The following is a 19,474-nucleotide window of genomic DNA, read 5'->3' as shown; positions in this document are numbered from 1 at the left end:
CGGATCCATTATAAACCAGGCTTCCTAATCTGGCATTTTCCGCCCTGAGGGGGCCCCCTACCCCCCTTCTCGCCCTTGGCCAGCTCCTTTAATGTACCCCCTACGCTCAGTTGTTGCACTCTACCTGCCTTGGTCCTTGGCAGCCCCCCCGGGCCCGGTGTTCTAACAGCACCGCTGGGCCCCGCCTTACATTTTCCATTTGCCCAAAGGTCAAAAATCGCCCAAGCAAGAACCTCCTGCCAGCCTCTGCCTGAGTCTCGGGTCAGCAGGCTTACGCTGGCATTTGAAAGAATGAGGCTGAAATGAAGAACCACCTGACAAAAGGAGCCTCCAATACCTGTTGGGACCCAGAACTCTGGGGCTGCCTGAGCCTATGCAGCTGTGTGAGACAAGCCATGGGGAAAGGATGCGGTTTTCAATTAAATTCAGTCCTCAGCTTGTCATGCACTTCAGATAAATGCAAACACACGGAGACACTGTCTCACATCCACACACCTCCAGCAGGCTCCAAAGGGGCTGATTATTCGTCTGCGAGTTTATTTGCTGCTTTGTTTGTTGAGCTGTATTTGCATTCAGCTATCATTTCTCTTCCCATCCTTCCCTTCAATAAAGCTTTGACAATACCTGCAAATCAGGTGTTTGCTTTATTTTAAAATCAACATCTATTTTTAAAGGAGTCCCCCTCCTCATTAAGAGGCCAAGTATGTGCCTTGGAAAGTGCCAAGCATCTTAAAGTTATTTGAATATCATAATATTAGAAAGTTCAATTTGGCTTCAAACTGCACATCTTCTGAGTCCTTTCAGAAGTGTTATTGCATTAAACATTTATAGAGTGACTGAGGATCAAAGTTTCAAATTTAGCATTGAAAGTGCTTTGCAGATGTGTGCTGGGTGCCTAGCCTGCAATGAAAAGAAGCAGAAACTCAGCTGTCCATGGAGGCTCCAGCATCTAAGCTGGTTGGGGCTTTCAAGACAGTTGCTTTTTTGTCACTTAAAATGGTAACTGAGACTCCAGTGTTACGTGGAGCCCTGGTCTGCTCTCCCCTCACGTATTGTAGGCTTACTGCAAATGGCTCGGCATTGCCTAGGTGAGCAAGAGCTAGCGTTGTCTTGTCTGTATGTGTATTTCAAAAACAGAAACTACTTCCTCTCACTCCGAATCAGGTGTGATTTAGAACTGCCCCAGGCTAGAGCAGTTTTCTCCTGCTCTCACTGGGAACATGTGTGTACCAGCAATGTCAGAGCGGGAGTGGAAATAAGTGGCCAGAGCCATGTGTGTATGCCACTAAGAATGAGGTGCAGGAATCCAGTGGGGGGAGTTCCCCTGGTGCCAAAGCCAGGAGAGTTCAAGCAGTGCAAAGCGGGAACTCAGTTGCCTTCAGTGCTGTCATGCTGACATACACCGGGAGCAAGAGGGTCAGTCTTCCTAGGGAGCTCTAAATGCCGTCGGAGTCCTATCCATCCGAAGGGCAAATGCTGGGCAAGGATGTTGGAAAGAAACGTTTCCCTTTCATCCCAGCATTTCTAGCCCATGCTCAGCTGGGACAGGGGAGGGAGGGGCAGGCCCTGCCTACTGGGCAAGGCTGCTCTGCTTCTTAAGAGAATCATGCTTTGCAGCAAGCGGATTCCTCCCTAGGATCTCGCAGCTTAGGGCGCCCAGCGGAGGGCTGGCAGCAGCCGGGTGTGTAGGCTTTGTTTGCAGCAGCAGGCTGTCAGTTCCAGTGTGGAAGTGCAGCCTCTGTGGGTGAAAGGCCAATGCGGTGCTCCTCTGGCTCAGGTCGGGGGGAGAAGGCCCACGGCTCACCTCCCCACGGCCACGCTGCTGCAGGACAAAGCCCTGGCCCCAAGTACATGGACAGGCTGCGGAGCGGCTCCTTCCCCGGCCTGTTGCTGTGTTCCTGGAGGTAGGGACAGGCCAGAAGGGCACAGAGGACGTCCCCCCCGTGTTTTGGAGCCTGCACAAAGACAAGGCCGGCTGGACTCTGACTAAGGGGGTATTTCCTTAAACAAACAGCTGGCTCTTGATTTTAATGATTTTATTTACTACATTCAAAAATGTCCAGCTAGCAGCCCGGAGCAGCTCTGGGCTAACTCCAAAGGCCATCTGTCTGCTGCCCGCAGTTCCTTCTGTCCCTTTCACATCCCTGCTCTCCCCACAGCAGGAGGCCAGCATTCACTGGGAGAGAGCAGAAAGCCCCAGCCGGGGCCAAGAGGCCGGACCCAGGCTGTCCCTGAATCGAGTAAACATTCAATCCCCTGGCTCTCCAGGGGCGGGCCCGGCGGCTGGTTTTGCCCCAGGAGAAGGCAGGGCTGACAGATGGGGGCGAGGGGGGGCCATGCACGGGGCTGCCCTTCCTCCGGGCTAGAAAGTGACACCTGGGCCAACTCCTTGGAGCCACACAAAGACTATTTAGGGATGGGTGGGGGGGGGGCCATCCTCGTCCATCTGCTTGACTGGCACCCAGAGCAATGAACCTTGTGCGGGTCTCAGGTCAGCAGGAAGGAGACGGGGGCGGGCAGGGAGCCCGGGAAGGGCTGACCCCCCCGAAGGAGCCCGGCTCTCTGCGGTCGCACGCTGAAATCCCTGTCCCGGGCCGGCAGCTCGGGCCGGGCGCGGGGCTCGGGGCGGAGGCGGCTGCCTGCAGCCGCGGCGTCTCCCCAGCGCCAAGTGACCGGCCGCGTTACCCCGCGGCGGGAGTCCGCAGCAGCCCCCCCGCGCCGCCCGGGCGTGCGCCCCGCAACTCGCCGCCAACTTTGCCGGGTGTGCGGGACGCGGGGGCTGGCAGCGCCCTGTGACGCCGGGGGGCAGGTCCGGGGCCGGCGCGCTGCCCCCGCCCCCGCCCGGCGCAGCGGGGAGGAACCAGCCCCCCTCCCCCGGAGCGGCGGCCGGGCGTCCCCGCAGGATTGGCGGGGCGCGCTACTCGCAGCGTTACGGTAGGAGCCGCTCGCCGGAGCCGACGCCGGGCGCTCTCCGCGGTGCTGACGGGCAGCGCCGGGTGCGGGCGCCGCGCCAGGACCGGAGCCGCCCGGCTGCCTCCGCCGCAGCTGAGCGCGGGGAGCGCGGATTGCAGCGCCGAGCGACCGGCCATGGGCGCCGCGCCGGGGGCTGGGCTCGCCGGCTGCCTGCTGCTCGCCGCGCTGCTCCAGGGCCAGGCTCGAGGTAAGAGCTCGCTGCGCGCCCGGCCCCAACTCTCCGCGGGGCCCTGCTGCCCCCCGTCCCGGGCCGCCGGCCTGGGGCTCGCCCCGGGTCCCCCGCAGCCCGGGCGGCCGGTCCCAGCCCCGGCTCTGCTGCCTGGCGCCCGCCGCTGGGCTCGGGGCTCCGCGCGGCGCGGCCCGGCCCGGCCGGGGCTGCGGATCCGCCCGAGGCGGAGGGGTCCCCCCGGGCCCGGCCGCTCCCGGCCAGCGCGGCGCCTTGCGCCAAACTTTGCCAAGTTGCGCTCTCCCGTCAGCGCGGCTGCCGGGCTCCCCGGGAAGCCTCTGCCCCGCGGAGCCCGCTGGCCAGGAGCAGCCGCTCCGCTCCCCGGCGGCAGGGCAGCCGGGCCCCCTGGCCCGGACTAATCCCGCCCGGGCGCTGCCGAGGAGCCGGCCCGGGCTGGGGGCGCCGGGGCTGGGGTCCGTGCACCGGGCCGGGCTTCACTCTGGGGACGCCCGGCTCTGGGGCCCCGGTCCTGGCGGGGCGGGTCAGACCCGGCGGAAGTTCGGAGACTGGCGTGTTTGGGGGGCTAGACCCACCAGCTCGCTCGCGGGGCTCTGGGGTGGGGAGCGGGCGGGGGACTTCGCCTCCCTACCGGGACGCAGCCGCGCCCGGCTCGGGAAGAGGCGTCAGGGGAGCGGCTCTGGCAGCCCGCTGCCCGCCAGCCTGTGTGCGGCTCGCTCGGGCGCCGGGTGCATGGGGCAGGAGGTCTCGGGCACGGAGCCGCCGGAGCGCGGGGCTGGGCTTAGCGGATCCTTTGGGCGTCAGTTGCCGAGGGTCTGTAATTCCTACGCGGGGTCCCGCCTCGGCTGCGACCCCCCTGGCCCGAGCCGTGGGGGGATGAGGCGGGCCCGGCGCCCCTGCCCATCGGTTTCCAGTCTCTCTCCCCAGCAGCCCCGCCGTTCCCTACAGGGCCCGCTCCGAATGACTGGAGCTGCCCGTGTAAACGCGTGTGAGTCTGCTCTGCCTTTGGCCGCCCCGTTACCCCTCCCGGCTCGACGCTCGCTGCTGGCTGAAGCGCTTTGGTAGCGCTGCAAACGGGAGTAGCCTGCCCGGGGGAGGGACGGAGCTGGTTTACACCGAGCCTCCCGCGACCGGGGGGAAGCCGAGTGATTCTGGACGCGGTTCCCGCAATACCGCCCGCCCTCTGCTAACCGCCGGGCTGCCAGGCACCCACTGCTGCCCCCTTCGCCGCCTCCTTCGCGTCGGCTTCCTTCGATTGTCGCCGAAGGACGGGTCCTGCTGCGCCCCTGGCCGGTGCGCTCCGGCTCTGCGCTCCCCACAGCTCCGGGTGCGCCTCAGCCCAAGGGCAGCCGCGGGCCCGGGGCCGGGGGGGGCGAAGCCCGCAGTAGTGTTTTGTACGGACCAGCCGCTGACCTAAGATGCTTGTTTGCCCCCCAGAGCCACCCCCATGCGCTGCTTCGTGGGGCCCCTCGCTCTAAGGGCCGGTTTGCCTGGCCTGGCTGCTTAGCTGGCCCTGTAAGTAACCTGGGCAAGTGCTGGGTGGCTGGCGCACCAGGCAGCGGCTAATTGAGAGGAAGCCTGGCTCTGTTCTGTGCCTGGCCCGGCTCTTCCCAATCCCTGGTATTAATAGAATCACAAGCTCCCATGCTAGGGATGATCAAAAGGTAATACACCTTCCCTGGAGCCTTTTCCTCGGGGGGGCCTCCCGGGGCTGCCCCTGCTGCTTAGATGTTCCCTAGCTTTTTTCTTTTCACATCCATTTATGCCCACTAGGGTTAGGGCAAGGGACAGCCCCCACCCCACCCCTGGGTACTGCTGTGACGCCCTTGGGGGCCAGTGGTGCTTCTGGGGCATCAGAAGCCTGCGGGAATCTGCCCCATCCTGCGGGAATCTGCCCCATCCTGCTGCAACGGCCCCATCCTGCGGGAATCTGCCCCATCCTGCTGCAACGGCCCCTTGCTCCATGTCCCAGGAGGCCAAGCACAGCCCAGGCCATCGCAAATGTCACTGGGGACACAGAGCTTGATTAACGCCAGGCGTCCTAGTCGCCCTCCCGTCTCCTCTCTGCTCGCAGGCTCTGCCTCCTCTCCAGAGGATGGACATGCAGCGCTGTGGGGAAGGCAGACCCATAGACTGGTTACCAATCGCCCTGCGTTGCTCACTGCTGATTCTCCGAGGAGCTAGACTGGTCCCAAGTCTGAGGCCTGGCCGGGGCTCCTTTCCCAGGGAGCCACGCTGGGCCGGCCCCACGCTGGGCCGGATGTCGCTGGGGAGGCCGGAGTCACCGTTTTGGCGAGGGAGGAAGGAAGGCCTTGTTTCCTTCGACAGACTGCCCCAGTGTCGTGGCACATGGTCATGTCTCTCTGGGTAGCTCACCAAGGGAAACACTGCTAGCTCGCTGGGCCTGATCCAAAGCCCAGGGAACCAATCAGAGTCTCCCCACGGGGTCTGGATCAGGCCCTTGTTCGTGTGGTGAGCCACACCATCTGGCTCGAATGGTGAGCTGGCCCCGTGTTTCCCCACTGCCCCTGCCTAGAGCAGAGGGCACCCGAGGCCATGGGAGAATGCTGCTGGGGTTGGACCTGCTTCATGCTGGCTGCAGCGTGCTCTCCCAGTTGCTTGGGAAGGCTCTCTCCCCCACCCTGCCTGCATCTCCAGCGGGCTGACGGCCCCTGGGGTTTTCCTTAATTGCCACTTTGTCTGACATGCCCTTAAATCTGCAGTGCTCCTGTAGGCTCATTGCTCTGGGTATTTCTGGATTGATTTCTCTGTGACTTGGAGATTTGCTTCTCTCCTTGCTTAGGGACTGATCTCATAGCGCACATGAGTCAGAACACTTGTTTGCTAGAGAGAGCCTTGGCTCGATAATTCTCCCCAAATGCTCCCCTATTAGGCTGATATTAGGCTGGCATTACTCAGAGTGCTCCGGTGCTTCCCTGCATGGAAATGCAGAAGCCATCTTGAAAAACATGTCAAGCTTTTTGCTGGTGCTTTAATTGCAAGCTACAGGCCAAGGAGCTGAGTGTCTCGGGCTCCTCACGCTCCTGCGTCCAGGTGGGAGGAGGCAGGGGAGCCTGAGGGCAGCAGTGGGCCATCCTTGGGGAGCGAGGGTGACTGCCAGGCGAACCTCTTTGTTAACCAGAGGTCGCTGCGAGCTAGCCGGAGGAAAAGCAAACAGCAGCCAGCTTCCCTTGGGTGCTGGAGGTAGAGGGAACATGAGCTGCTAAGTGTCAAACTCTTTTTTTTTCCCCCTTCCAAAACTGGTGGTGCATGTCCTGAACGCTCCCTGAAATGGAGATGCCTGGGGAAAAACTAGCCCACCTTAGCTGAGCCAGCCGTGTTTGCTCCATCTCTGCTTTGCTGGGCTGGAGGCAGCCAGATGGCAATAGGAATGACACCCTGAGAGGGAGACGGATGCTCTAAGGGGGAGTCCTCCGTGTCAGGCAGGAGGATTTCAGCGGAAAGGAGGTTCTCGGCGCCCGCTGGATGGCAGGGGGAGGGAGGTTAGGCTTTCAGGCTGCAACGCTCTGCACACCGAGTGCAGGGAAATTACAGTTTTCCAAATATATGTGGTTTAGCTGAGGCTGCGGGAGGCTGTAATTAAACTTGCTGAGGGCCGGATGAGCGTGTTTGCACCTCCCCTGTGGAGGATTTGTATGTGAGTGATGGACCTTCCTCTGCATCACTGGCAGGGCTGGGGGGCGGGCCCCGGGGCGCTTCAAACAACGGGGGCTGGGGGAACGTGGATGCCGATGGAATTGTGCTGAGGAGCTGGGCCCGGGGCCGAACACCCGAGGGCTGCAGCAGCTAGCTAATGGTTCAGCCCAGAGCAGGGCTGGTACAGCCTTTCCCGCAGCCCGGATGCCGTGCACCCCACTCAGTGCAGGGGCCCTGGAGGGCGCTCTGTTAGTGGGGCCCAGTTAATGGAGTTTGTACCGTGGGATGTTCCCACTCTGCATATGCTGTGAGCAGCTCCTCCGAAGAGTAGAAATGGGATATTTGGGTCCCACTGGCTTCTTAGGGTCTTTTTTTTTTTTTTAATGATGGTGACTGGTGCTGAGGTCCTGGCAGGAACGTGGGCTGCGATTTCTAACTCCCATCCCGCTGATCTCTGGAGGGCTGTTGTGTTTCCCAGCGACCCCGAGCGGCATGGCAGGGAGCTGCCGGGGCTCCGTTGGCTTGGTGGGTAATTGCTTGCAGAGAGCAAGCTATTTTCGTAGTGCAGTACGATCGGTTACAGTACATCTCTCCCCTCGGATTTATGGGTGATGGGCTCCGTTGTCACTTTAAGACTTGTTTGCATTGTTCAGGGCCTCCCGGCCCCAGCAGAGCTCGCTGGTGGAGGGCAAGGCATTGTGCAAATGTGGTTCATAGTGGAGGGGCACGGAGAAGCCGTATCGAGCAGTTACATAAAGCGCCATATGTCGTCGGCCGTAATTCAGCCTTGTAAGCAATGCGAAGGCGTCAACGTTGCTGGCCGGCAGACATGCAGCTGGTGCCCACAATGCTTTGCGTGGTGGTGTTCTGGGGGAATGTCGTCATCACTGGAGTTCGCAGCCGGGGAGTGTTCGCTGGAGCTGGGAGGTTAATTCCTTTCCCATCCGTAGTTGTGTGCCTCAAATCTGCCTCCTCAAGCAGCTGGGGGGGATGGGGGAGATGGGCTGAGTTTCAGAACCATCTGAAGCTCTTGGCTGGGTCAATATTGAAATGTTAGGCCTGTCCCGGTGTGTCTCTGGAGCGCCTCCATGGGAATCAGTGCGGTTTCAAAGCTGGCTTAAGACTCCGGGACCACAGGGCTAGGGCCCCAGCTTCTGGATCAGGTGAGCAGCATAGGACCTCCGCTTCCTTTTTTTAAATAACAAGCTCTTGTGGTTGTGGAGAAAAGCTCAAACCCATGTGCTGCATGTAACCGACACAGCAAGGTCTGCCAGTGTCTGCAGAGAGCCTGAACCAATTGCTCTGAGAGGCATCGCCCACTCCATTCAGTTCAGTGGGAATCCACGCCAAGAGCTGCTGCTCTGGGGGGCCTCAGCAGCATGATCCCAGCTGTGGCCCAGCCCCCATCCATGCAGCTAAACCCAGCAGCCAGGGTCAGGACTGGGGAGCGCTCTGGCTGCCACTCCTGGGCCTTAGGAGGGGGGCCCATGCTGCTGCCCCAGCCACCACCCTGAAGGTTGGACTCTCCCTGCACCACACTGGGAGCCTGGCGGGTAAAGGGTGCAGCATGCTCTGGGCTGCAGAGGGGTTGGGGAGACCAGCACTGAACCTGGCTGGCGCCTGGCATCCCTGTTCTGACCCTGGGCTCCCCAGCTTAGTGCTCTGCTCTGGCCCAGCTCGCCTACAGCCAGTGGCTACTGCCTGTGGAAGGCTCAGCCATGCCGCATGGCCAGAGGGGAAATGGTTCCTCAATCCTTTCCCAGCTGAGAGGGAGGAGCTGCTGTGTGAGGTGCCAGCAAGGAGATGCCACGTCCCGCTCTTCTGGGCTCGGCAGTGGGGCCATCTCTCCTTTGGAGCGGGCCAGGCTGGTCCCTGGGGCGCGGTCTAAGAGGATGGTGCTGCATGGACTAGACTGGAACCATCCCCAAGCTAGAGCCAGCTCCCCACACCCTAAGGCTGGGATCTGGGGAGAGGCCCTGCAGCTCCCTGCTCTGGCCTGGCCCAGCTTCTCTGGGCCCCTCTCTTGCGTGGTGGCGAAGGAGGCCAGGCTGGGGGCACCGTGGTGCCCTGGCACTGGGGAGCTGGTAAAGGCCAGGCTGATCATTCAGCTGTGCCCCATTTCCACGGCTCAGCACTTGCGACCACATTCCCTGTAGCCAGCGAGATCCTGCACCGGTGCAGAGCCAGCCTGGCGGCGGGGGCCTGGGCAGGCCTCAGCAACGCTCTTGCCATAATTGCAAGGCAGGAGGCTGCCTCACTCTGCCTGCTGTGTCAGTGTAATGATTTTTAATGAGCAATTACCTTTAGTCATTCTCCTAATTTCTGAATATCAATAAAGTTAATTAAACTCTGCATGTGTGTTTCTTCTGAGCAGCAAGCAGATGAAAGGTAGGGAGGGCGCACCCGGCTCCAGGGCTGACAGCCTCTTCCCGAGCAGGACGGGGGTGGGATTGGAGTGGAGAGGGAGGCAGCCCTCCTGCTCCCCTCCCTGTGCTGCGGCCCCAGCGGGAGATGAGCACTGCTCTAGTTTGTAAGGAAAGAGGTGCACATTAAGCACTGGGACTCAGCAAGGGGGCTCGCGCTGGGGACGGAGCACCCTCCAAGTGATGCATCGCTTGGAGCTGGCTTCACGGCAGCGTGGCCGTGACCGGCTGCTGGGTCCCCCCTGCCGTCTCCTTGCCTGGGCTGAGGGGGCACTAGGCTGGCACAGGAGGAGCAAAGCTGGGAGCTGCCGGTGCTGAGTTTGAATGATGCCCCCCCCGGGCCGTGTCTCTACTCGTGTGGGCTGCTCCTCGGGGTAGGCGCTGCTCTTCAGGGCCTCCTGCTCGCTTGCCTAGGGCCGCGCCATTGCCCCAGCAGAGAGCAGGGCAAGAAACGCTGCCCCATTGTGGTGACACGCCAGCCCCAGGGCCTGCAGAGGCACCATGTGGCGGGAGCATGGAGGAGGGGGTCAAGTGTCCCCCCACCGATTGGTCTGCCAGGGCTGGGGAGGGAGAGGGACTGTGTCCTTCTCTCCCTGCCCCTCCCCCGGCACGTTCACCGCTCTCCCTGGCAGCCAGGTCGGGAGCAGGATAGAGCCAAGGCTCTATCCTGGAGTGGGGTCTGGGGCACCAGCTGGGCTGTGGCTTCCGTCAGACTCTGACCCCAGGGTGCCCTGGTGATGGCCCGGAGCTGACGGTGGCCACAGGCTCCTTACATCAGAAAGGCCATTGGTGCCTGCTGAATAATCCCAGAGGATTAGGGTGGATCAGTTTGGGGGGAGGGGAAGGCTGGGTGTGCAGGGGGCTGCAGGCTGGGATTGGGGGCACCGGCAGAGCTGGGGTGGGAGCCCAGGGCTGGGCTAGCAGGGGCTGTGGGTCGGGACTGAGGGGCACCGGCAGAGCTGGGGTGGGAGCCCAGGGCTGGGCTAGCAGGGGGTTGTGGGTGGCTGTAAATCAGAAGCTTATGGGAAAGGAAGGGATAAGCTCAGTGCTGCAACCCCCACCCCCACTCCCCTGCACTGTCCCTGAGGCACCTTTCCTGGCTGGGATTCTGCTCCAACAGAGGCTGCCCCTTCTGGGCATCCTGGAGCAGGTGACTCCTGCTCCAGCCAGGCTCCTCTCGGTCAGGAGGTTCCCAGTGTCCCCGGGAGACGGTCAGGCCTGGCCCGTGCTGTAGCCAGCGGGCACAGCCGGCGGGTGGATGAGCAGGATCTCTGATCTGCAGCCTGGATCTGAGGCTGCTCGTGTCTGGGCTAGTGTGGGCAGCTCTAGCCCGGCCTTGCTGTTCTCCGGCCCACCGGGACCCTGTGCCTCTGAAGGAATCGCGTCCAACCTGGGGCAGCCGCCAGTGAAATGTGACCCCTGGCTCAGACCTGCTGGCCCTGCCACAGTTCCTGGAGAGCCCTGGAGCAGAGCCCACCCTGGGAGCGTGAGGCCGGTGCCTCCCAGAGCACACAGGGCCGAGCGCTCCCCTTCTCTGGCTCAGGGGTACCGATGCTGACATGCGAGAAGGGTAGAGCCCAGCTGGCCTCTCCCTGCCAGTCGGCAAAAGCCAGCTCTGACCCGGGAGCCCCGCTGGCCCTGGCCGGAGCCGCTATGGACTCGGCAGCACCTGCTCTGCGCCCTTATGGGGGAGGGACACAGATGCCCAAGACATGGGGAGGCATGGTCGGGCCCGTCCCCGAGGGTGAGTTGTGGCATGTGCCCTCCCTCTGAGCAGGGTGCGGCGCTGGGGGGCATCCTGCCAAGCGAGCAGGGCTGTCTGTGTGGCAGGAGCTGGAAATGGTGCTGCTCGTGTCTGGGAGGGGCTGGGGAAGCCAGGGTCTCTGGAGAGGAGCCAAACATCTGGCTCAGCAATTCGTTGAATACGTGATGGTCCTCTGAGTCTCAGGGGAGTGTGTCGCTGAGCGTCTGCGCTGTCAGCACAAGGATCACATGGGGACAGAGACAGTGCTTGGGTGGGGCACGGTGAAGGAGTGGACCAGCTGGGATTGGTGCACAGTTAACCTGTGAGACTCTCTGCCACAGGCCGGGATTGCAAGGGTGGGTTAGTGCTGGATACAAGGATTAGGGGCACAGACACCAGCAGGGCGGCCAACCCCAATCCGGCAGCTGGAGTTGCAAAGGAGGGTCCTGGGAGAGGGTGTTGCACAGCCAGGCTGGTGCGTTATGGGGACAGGCCCTGGAACCTCCTGCACTGGTCCCCTGGAGGGGTGACCCCAGTCTGGATGGGGTCGGGGAACCAGAGCATTCTATGGATTGCTGCTGGCCCCAGAGCAGGCTCCCTGGCCCCGTTCTCCCTGGGCAGCATGGGCTCAGGGCACTTGTACCAGTGTGACGGATGAGCGAGGGGCTGGCCGTGGCAGGGGGGCCCGGTGTGGAGGTTGCCTTTCTAGGCATTGGTTACTGTGGGGCTTCCCACCGGCAGCGATGCAGGGAAAGCTCGGTGAGCCAAGGTAGGCTGGTCCTGCGGGGATTCTTCAGCACTGCTGGCCCCAGGGCACGGTCTGGGCCTGCACTCCGGTGTCTGGCTCTCCCGTGGGGAGAGATGCAGGTGGTGGGAGCATGAACTCCCCCTCTGTCCCCAGTTCCAAAAGCAGCGCTAACGGCATCCCACCTCCCTAAGGGGGGTGAGACGAGGCACAAGGGCCCCAGCACTGGGCCCAGGCCACACTGGCCAGCGCAGAGCCGGGGCTGGAGGCAAGCCTGGGTGTAATGGATGGGGAGAAAGTTCCCTCTCCTGGAGCCAGGAGAAGAGGATAATTTAGCCTCCAATCAATTCTTTAAATGCACACAATTGAAAGATTGCCTTTGAAAGCTGCCTATAAACAGTGCGGTAATGGATTCCTCTCGAGTAACAGGCAGCCGACACGTAAACTTACCATGCAAGGGTCCCTGGGCAGCCTTCACTGCTGAGCTTCTGAAATAAAAGCAATGAAGTGAAGCTGGGCTCGCGGCCCCAGCCCTGGCAGGCTGAGCAAAGCGAGCGAGGGAGCCCTTGCAATGAGCTGTGGAGCTGCATGCCAGCCCCAGCAGCTTGGTTGGGGTCCCTCAAAGGGCCTGGCCCCTGGCATGTTCTGCTGGCCTTGGCAGAGCTCCCCAGCTCACCCCAGGATGGACAGCAGCTGGCTTTGGCTAGTGGCCTCTGCACGTGCAGCCATGAGCTGCCCTCCATCCAGCCCCTCTGCGGGGAGATCTCAAAGCCCTTTAAGCACTGGACACAGCAGCCACCTGATACTCTGGTGCAGCCACCCAGAATCCTTCAGATGGAAGCAAATTGCAAGGATCCTGCAGGTTGTCCCTGCCGGCCTTCTCCATTGGCACCTGCCCGCTGGGGGGCGAGTGACTGGCAGCTAACTATGCCGGTAGGCTGGAGCCCATATGAGAGCGACACATGGGTGGGGGGGTGCAGTTGTCACCTGGGTCAGGATGAAGGGGGAGATGCGATGAGCCCTCTGAGTGGGGGACGCAGTGGGAAGTTGTCCAGTTGACAGTAAATTGCATAGGAGCTTGAGGCAAAATTCTTAGGTGGTCTAAACCCTACTGCTCAGCAGTGGGGATGGACTGGGGGAGTGGCACTCGTGTTTCCCCTCAGTGGATCGGCGAGGACACCTGCTCTTTGCTTCCCACGCTCCGGCCGTTGCCTCTCTGGGCAGACCCGCTGACCGGGGCAGTTTTCTGCCTTCACTGTATTTCCCAGCATCGTTTGCCCAAGGACACCGGCTGGCTTTCACTTTGGAGACAGGTAGCGGGTGTAATTGCGACAGTTAGAAGGTACATGCTGCTCTTCCGGTGAAGCCTGCTTTGTTCTGAAGATAAAAGTACCAGAGAGACAATATATTACAACAGCGAAAGAGCCTCCCCACATGCTAATGACCTTACCGGAGATCCCCCCACCCCTAACATGGAGCCGTCTGTTCAAATCCCCTCCCAAGGGTCCCTTGTGGGGGTTACAAGTTTATCGCAGCTTCAGCTCAGAACTAGCCCACTCATCACCTGTTAGGTCCACCCTTTAGACAGGTCAGGGTCTCTGGGCTGGATTTCCAGGTGCAGGTAATTAGTAGCCAATGGGTTTTCCTCCCCTGGGGGTAGCTTGTAAGGGGAGGATTGTAAGTGGAAATTGACTTCAGAGGTATTGTTCCCAAAAGTCCTTTGAAGTTCCTAATCCAGTCAGAGATTGCATTAGCCAGTCTCCTAGAACAGGTACATCCAGCCAGCACCACACTAAGAGACACAATTGCATTGTTGATACAAGGGTCCCCTCAGATGCTGCACTCTATTGAATTAAATTCCTTCGGACATGCAGGATATTGTCAGTCTGTCCCTGGAGGCACGTGAGGCTTGTTCCATCACCTCTGAAACCCCTCAGCCCAGACAAATTTGAGCAGGCCCAATTCCAGCGCAGGGCGTTGGAGAGCTTGCTCCAGGGCTGCCAGATCTAACCCCCCACGCAGGGATCTCCTGTACCATCACAGCAAACCCATCGCCCCTGCCCCTGTCACGTCTCCCAAAGTGCACAGAGCCCAGGGCTGGGGCAGTTCCTGGCACAGTGTGATGTGCTTCCCCAGGGTGCAACCTGGAGCTGGGGTACCGCTGAGCCCTCTGTCTCACCAGCCTGGGCTCAGCAATAGCCCAGTTCCCGGTGACACCTGGGGAGGTCCATCACACGGAGTCACTCCTTTCCTTCCGGCCCATTGCCTCATGCTCTCCGCATGAGGCTGGGCTCCAAAGGGGTCAGTCCACGCAGTGCTGGTGAAATGGCCCAGACTTACAGTCCCGCAGAACAGGAACAAGGTGAGGTTCCCCACCACCTGTGAATGTCTCAGCTCCTCTCCCGGAGCGACCTCTTCTCCTGGCCAGCTGGGAGCTAGGGACTCACTCGGTCCTTGCCCTTCCTGTTCCTCCGGGCATCCTGAGAGCTGGTACAGATCCCCCAGGCAGCCGCCCCATGCTGCTCTGGGGGAGCGGCTGGGGCAGGAGGAGCTGGTGAGCTAGCGGTGAAAGGGTCCCCAGTCCCCGAGCTGCAGCAAGTCCCCCATCTCCACTCTCTGCTCAGCACACTGAGGTGAAGCGGTGGGGGGGGCCGGGCACCTGCTGTCACAGGGTCCCCAGGTGATGCTCTGGGACTGCTCCCCATGAAGCCAGGCAGGACTCTGGGGAAGTCTCTCTTGTCTCCAGGGCAAGAAGCTTGCACAGCTTCTACCTTCCTGGGTCTGACCTCGGAGCATTCAGCATCCTCTGCCCCTCCATGCGCTTCCCACAGCGAGTCTGCCCAGGTGGGGTCCTGGGGAAGCCAGAGGGTCCTGCCCCCCAACTCCGCAGACAGACGGGACTCTCAGCCAGCCAGTAAAACAGAGGTTTATTAGATGACAGGAACATGGTCTAAAACAGAGCTTGTAGGTACAGAGAACAGGACCTCTCAGCCGGGTCCATTTTGGGGGGCAGTGAGCCAGACAACCATGTCTGCACTTCACTCCATGTCCCCAGACAGCCCCAAACTGACTCCCCCTCCAGCCCCTCCACTTCTGGGCTTTGTCCCTTTCCAGGCCAGGAGGTCAGCTGATTCCTTTATTCTCCAACCCTTTGGCTCTCACCTCGCAGGGGAAGGGCCCAGGCCATCAGTTGCCAGAAGACCGAGTGTCGGCCATTTATATACACTGGCCTTTTGCTCTGCAACAATTACACCCCCTTATCCCACCACCTAGAGACTTAAGAGATGCCTAGGGGAAACTGAGGCATCCCTACAGTATTCCGAGGAAACATTAAGAACAGTCCCACTTCGTCACACCGCCGGCCCCGTGCCTGGGAAGTGAGAACGCCCGCTCTGCAGCTCCCCCGTGGCTGGTGGGTGGGTCTCGGGAAAGCAGCTGGGGGCTCAGGCGAGGTCTCTGTTTGTTTAGATTAAGGCTGCATTCAATTGCAGGCTCACTGAAGGAGCATTAAGACCCGGCCTACATGCTGCAAGTTCCAGTGGGCATTCTGGCATATATAATTTAAATCCAGTAATGAGATGTGCTGAAGGTTTAAAATATTAATCAGCAGCGAGATGGCTGTGACCCAGAGAAAATGGAGTGAGATTGTTGAAATTCAAGATCAGATGTAGCTGGGTGACCTCTTCCCTCACTCTGCCTGTGATAAGGATTTCTCTGCCCGGGCTGCCTCCTGCCCGCCCAGGTGCTGTGTTTCGGGAAGCCCTGGGCTAGAGCTGCGAGGTGAGCTGGACAGCCGAGGGGAAGGCGCTCGGCGAAATGCAGCTGCTCTTCCTTCCCTCGGTTCTCCGCGGCCTCTCGGACTGGGCCTGCAGCGGGGAATGGCGTCCCTTGGCCCAGCCTGGCCAAGTCAGTGTAGACGAGGCCTTCCCAGCCACTGGCTGGCCGTGCGGCTTTGTCTAGGAGCCAGGAGCACCTGCTGTAAACCGAGTGTCCCTGCAGCAGGCAGTGTGCCCTGGTGGTGAGAGCCTGTGTTCGTGCTCTGCCGCTGACTGGCTGCATGACCTTGAGCAAGTCTCCCCTTGCGGCCAAGGGTGAGGAGCAATCACTGTCTGTCATGGACTCGCCCATCTCTGGTGTTCCCGGTGCAAGGGGTGCGTGGCAGGAGGGGGCAGAGCTGTGCTGTGTACTCTGCATATTCAGTTGTTCCTTCGAGATGAGGTCCTCTTCCCAAGAGCACTTCAGGGGCGTTTCTGTCTTGTCCCTGCTCGTCGTTTGCTTTCAGTTGAATCCAAAACAGACTTGAATTGATCCTGGAGGGCGCGGGAGGTCAGGGGATTTTAGCCAGCAAGGGAGGAGGCTTCCAGGGGCCAACACCAGGCAGGGGGAATCCCAACGTGGGTCTGGTTCCCCGGTGCACTGAGCTGAGCCTGTGGGGCTGCTGGGTCCCAAGCGAAACACCCCCATTCCCGCTCTGCCGTTGTAGGGCTCTGGCCCACACTCCAGCAGCGCCCCAAGGTGAGAGTTCGCCAGATGCGGGGATCTAATATCCGTTTAAAACTCCTTGCACGCGTCTGCCTGAACTCAAGGAATAGATAATCCCCACTTGCAAATGAAATATCGAAGATTCTGGCAGCTGCTGCTTGTAAGGCAGCGCTGCCCGTCCAGGCACGCTCAGACAGCACGGGTGCCAGATGGAGCCTGCCGGGCCAGCTCGGGGGCAGCAGAGGGCACAGGGATGCCAGGGGAGGGGAGAGATGACTTTAACGTGTACATCTATTGCTAGGGCTCCTGCAGAATATGGGTGTTTAATGGCTCCAGAATCAAACTGACTGAGTGGCCCTTTAATGTAGGTCCTATACAAATAGAAAGTGGGGATCCTGGACTGCGCAGGGTGCTGTGTTTGCAATCAGTAGGCAAGTGATTCAGACTCCGGATTGAGGCTGGAACGGGAAATGCGTTTGGTTCTGTGGTCTCATCTCCTTTCCCGAGCACAGAATGCCCTGCCCCAAATCTGCCCCTGTGCACCATGGCACACCAGGCTGGTGCCCACCGAGCCCAGCTTCCCCAGCTCTCCATGGAGGTGCCAGGCCCTGGGTGTGTCTTTTCCTTCCCCTGCTGGCTCCTGTGGGTGGCTGAGCAGGGCTCTGGAGCTGCCCCCCAAGGACTGGGTCACCCCATGGTGCTGGGAAAGGGCACCGGGCTGATGGAAGGGCCTACAGGGAGAGGCAGGGAACGTGCAGCTGCATGGACTCCCCCAGAGCCCCAAACCCTTCCCGGGTGCCGAGCTGGTCAGGGCAGGCTCTTGCTCCATGCCAGCTACCTGGGAGCCTCTCCTCGCTCTGCCAGCTCCCGTGTCTCTGCTTTAAGACAGGGGTCGCTTCTTAATTGCCTGAAGCCAAGTAAGGGCACAGCATCCAAATCCCAGTTAGTGCTGAGGGCCAAGTCCTACCGTGCTGGTTACAGGCCCCTGGCAGCAGGGGCAGGGGCTGGCAGGTGTCCCCCTAGCTCTGCAGCCCCCTCCTGAGAGCAAAGGGAACCCCCCTCCTGCACTCTGCGGGGGGGGGCCGTGGAGCGGGGGGCTTGGATGTGCTGGCAGGGGAGGCTGGGTTCTGACTCCCAGGCCATGCGAGTAACTTACCGCATGCGGCGAAGGAGTCGCGGCTGCAGGGGAAGAGGACAGCTGAGCAGCCGAACATGGAAAGGGAACAAGCAGATCTCGCACGCTTAACACAACTGGATTTCAATTATTGTGAGTGTCACAGAGAGAGCCGAGGTGGGGGGTGGGGAGCCTGCTAAAGGGCAAAACGGCTTTGCTCTCGTCCTTGCTGGCTGGCGAGGCGGTAAGAGCGGGCGAGTCTGCAGTTGCGACATGCGCTGGATCCTACCCCAGCCGCCAGGGACGGCAGCTTGACGTGCCCTGCAGGCAGCCAGGCGCCCAGCTCGAGGCTGGCTGACTGCCAGCTCCCCTGACGTGCTGGCAATGGAGGGCACCGTGCCCCTTGCAGAATCGCAGCTGCTGGCCGCGCGCCTGGGGGCGCTGCCAACCCAGCAGGGCCAGGTTCCTCTCCCTGTGGGCAGGTAGGGGGTGAGCTGCCCCTGGAGCTGGGGTACAGGTGGGGCTCCAGGCTGGCTGCCTCTGGAGGCTCCCTGTGCGCTGCCCCCCTGCGCATTATCCCTGGGCTGCCGTTCCCATGGCGACCTGCTCCCTCCATGCGCCATCTCCCCATCCAAGGCCAGCCTGGTCTCCGCGCCACGAGGCAGCAGCCAAGTGCCAACTCAGCGGGTGCCTGGCTGGGCAGGGAGCGCGCTGGGCCTCACTTCTCGCACTGGGCTCCTGGGCTGTGCCTGGCCAGGGCCCTGCGTCGCCCAGCTCGGGCTCTCCACAGCACCACACGCGCTCGCGAGGCAGGGTGAGCGAACCCCAGGCTGGGCATGCCCTGGGTGGGCTCCCCGCGAACACTGGCCTGCCAGCGCGTGGCCCATCTTTCCTCCTACCCTGACCAAGCGTCTCCCTCCCCTCAGCCCTGCTGGGCCAGGCCTGGCCACGGGGCAGCGGTTGGCCGGTTGGAGCCTGCAGCACCGCCAGGGCATGGTGGCACAGAGCTGGCAGTGTCTCCCTTGCATGTTACACAGAGGCGCTAATGCTTTCTCCACTCCTGTGGCTGCTTGGGCAGGGCCCCCTTCCACAGACAGAGGCTGTGATCACATGGCCCTGCCCTCCCGCCAGAGTCTTCCTCGTAGCCACTCTGCCCCCATCTCCTTCCCTTGTGCACCCCACAAATGCTGCCACGTCTGCACGGAGATCCCCTCTGGCTGCCAGCCGGCGGCTCAGGGTCTGCGGCGCAGCAGGCGCTGGCAGTGATCTATCGCCTTCTTGACCAGCCTAGAGTAAATCAGCAGCATCTGCAAGTGGAGGGTGGCACAAACCCCCGGTGGGCTCCACCCGCTCCTCGGTGGGGACCCAGCCTGGATCCAGCTGCCTGAGCGGGCCAAGGCACTGGAGGAGAAGGATGGGCCCAGCTGGGACCGGGGGGGGGGGTTCTAACCTGCCGTACTGTGTGGAGTGAGACCCCCCTGGGCCATGCCACGCGGCTGTGTGATGTCCCCGTGCGCTCGGCTCCAGGGCCCCGCTGGCACGCCTCGGGGGGGCATGGGCCTTGCAGGGCAGGGCGGTGGCTGCTGTGTGGAAGGGAGGCTAGGCACAGCTGGTGACCGACTGTGGTCTCTTGTTGCGTGGCAGAGGGCGAGTGGCAGCTGAGTGCCCTCAGGCAGAGGGGGAATGGTGCCTGGCCAGCCTGCTCCCACTCTGCAGCCCCTGGTATCTTTGGTTTCTCTCCATCCACCCACCTGGGCTCTTTCGACAGCCCACTGGCCTTGTGGACGGTTGCTTTGCCCCTGGCTGGAGACAGCTTTCTCCTGCAGGTGAGCCCCATGGGCCCCTGCACATGTCCCCGCCCCTCTGTGTCATAGGGCCCCGGGGAGTGCAGTCACGAGCGCTGGGACAGGAGGTGCTGGGGTGTGCCCAGCATTACCCAGCCCCGGTGGCGCACGTGGCTAGGTACAGGATGGGAGGCATGGCAGAGCTGCCGGGCCTCGGCTCCAAGGAAATCTTGACCCTAGGGAACCCCAGCTGACTGCTGGGCTGGGGCTGGCCAGGGAGGGCCGTTGCATGGGGTGGCATGGAAGCACCAGAGCTGGGGTCTCGGGTCTCCTTGGCAGACGAGGGTTGGTGAAGTGGGGGGGCGGGC

General features: G+C 61.6%; 1 protein-coding gene across 2 annotated transcripts in view; it reads left to right on the top strand.

The window, feature by feature from the left end:
- The first annotated feature begins 2,803 nt into the window (after positions 1-2,803).
- The window catches only part of SEZ6 (seizure related 6 homolog), a 73,185-nt gene continuing 56,514 nt past the window's right edge, over positions 2,804-19,474 (top strand). The window contains exon 1 of one of the 2 annotated variants that reach the window (XM_073315313.2): positions 2,804-3,160. In XM_073315313.2, coding sequence (XP_073171414.1) covers positions 3,088-3,160 — 73 coding nt within the window. In that variant the 5' untranslated portion in view covers positions 2,804-3,087. The remainder of the gene's footprint in view (positions 3,161-19,474) is intronic. The other variant, XM_073315314.2, reaches the window with a different exon arrangement.

This window comes from Lepidochelys kempii, chromosome 17, assembly GCF_965140285.1.
Source record: "Lepidochelys kempii isolate rLepKem1 chromosome 17, rLepKem1.hap1, whole genome shotgun sequence".
NCBI lineage: Eukaryota > Metazoa > Chordata > Testudines > Cheloniidae > Lepidochelys > Lepidochelys kempii.
Note: the sequence above shows the minus strand (reverse complement) of the source record. Positions and strands in the feature narration are given on the sequence as shown.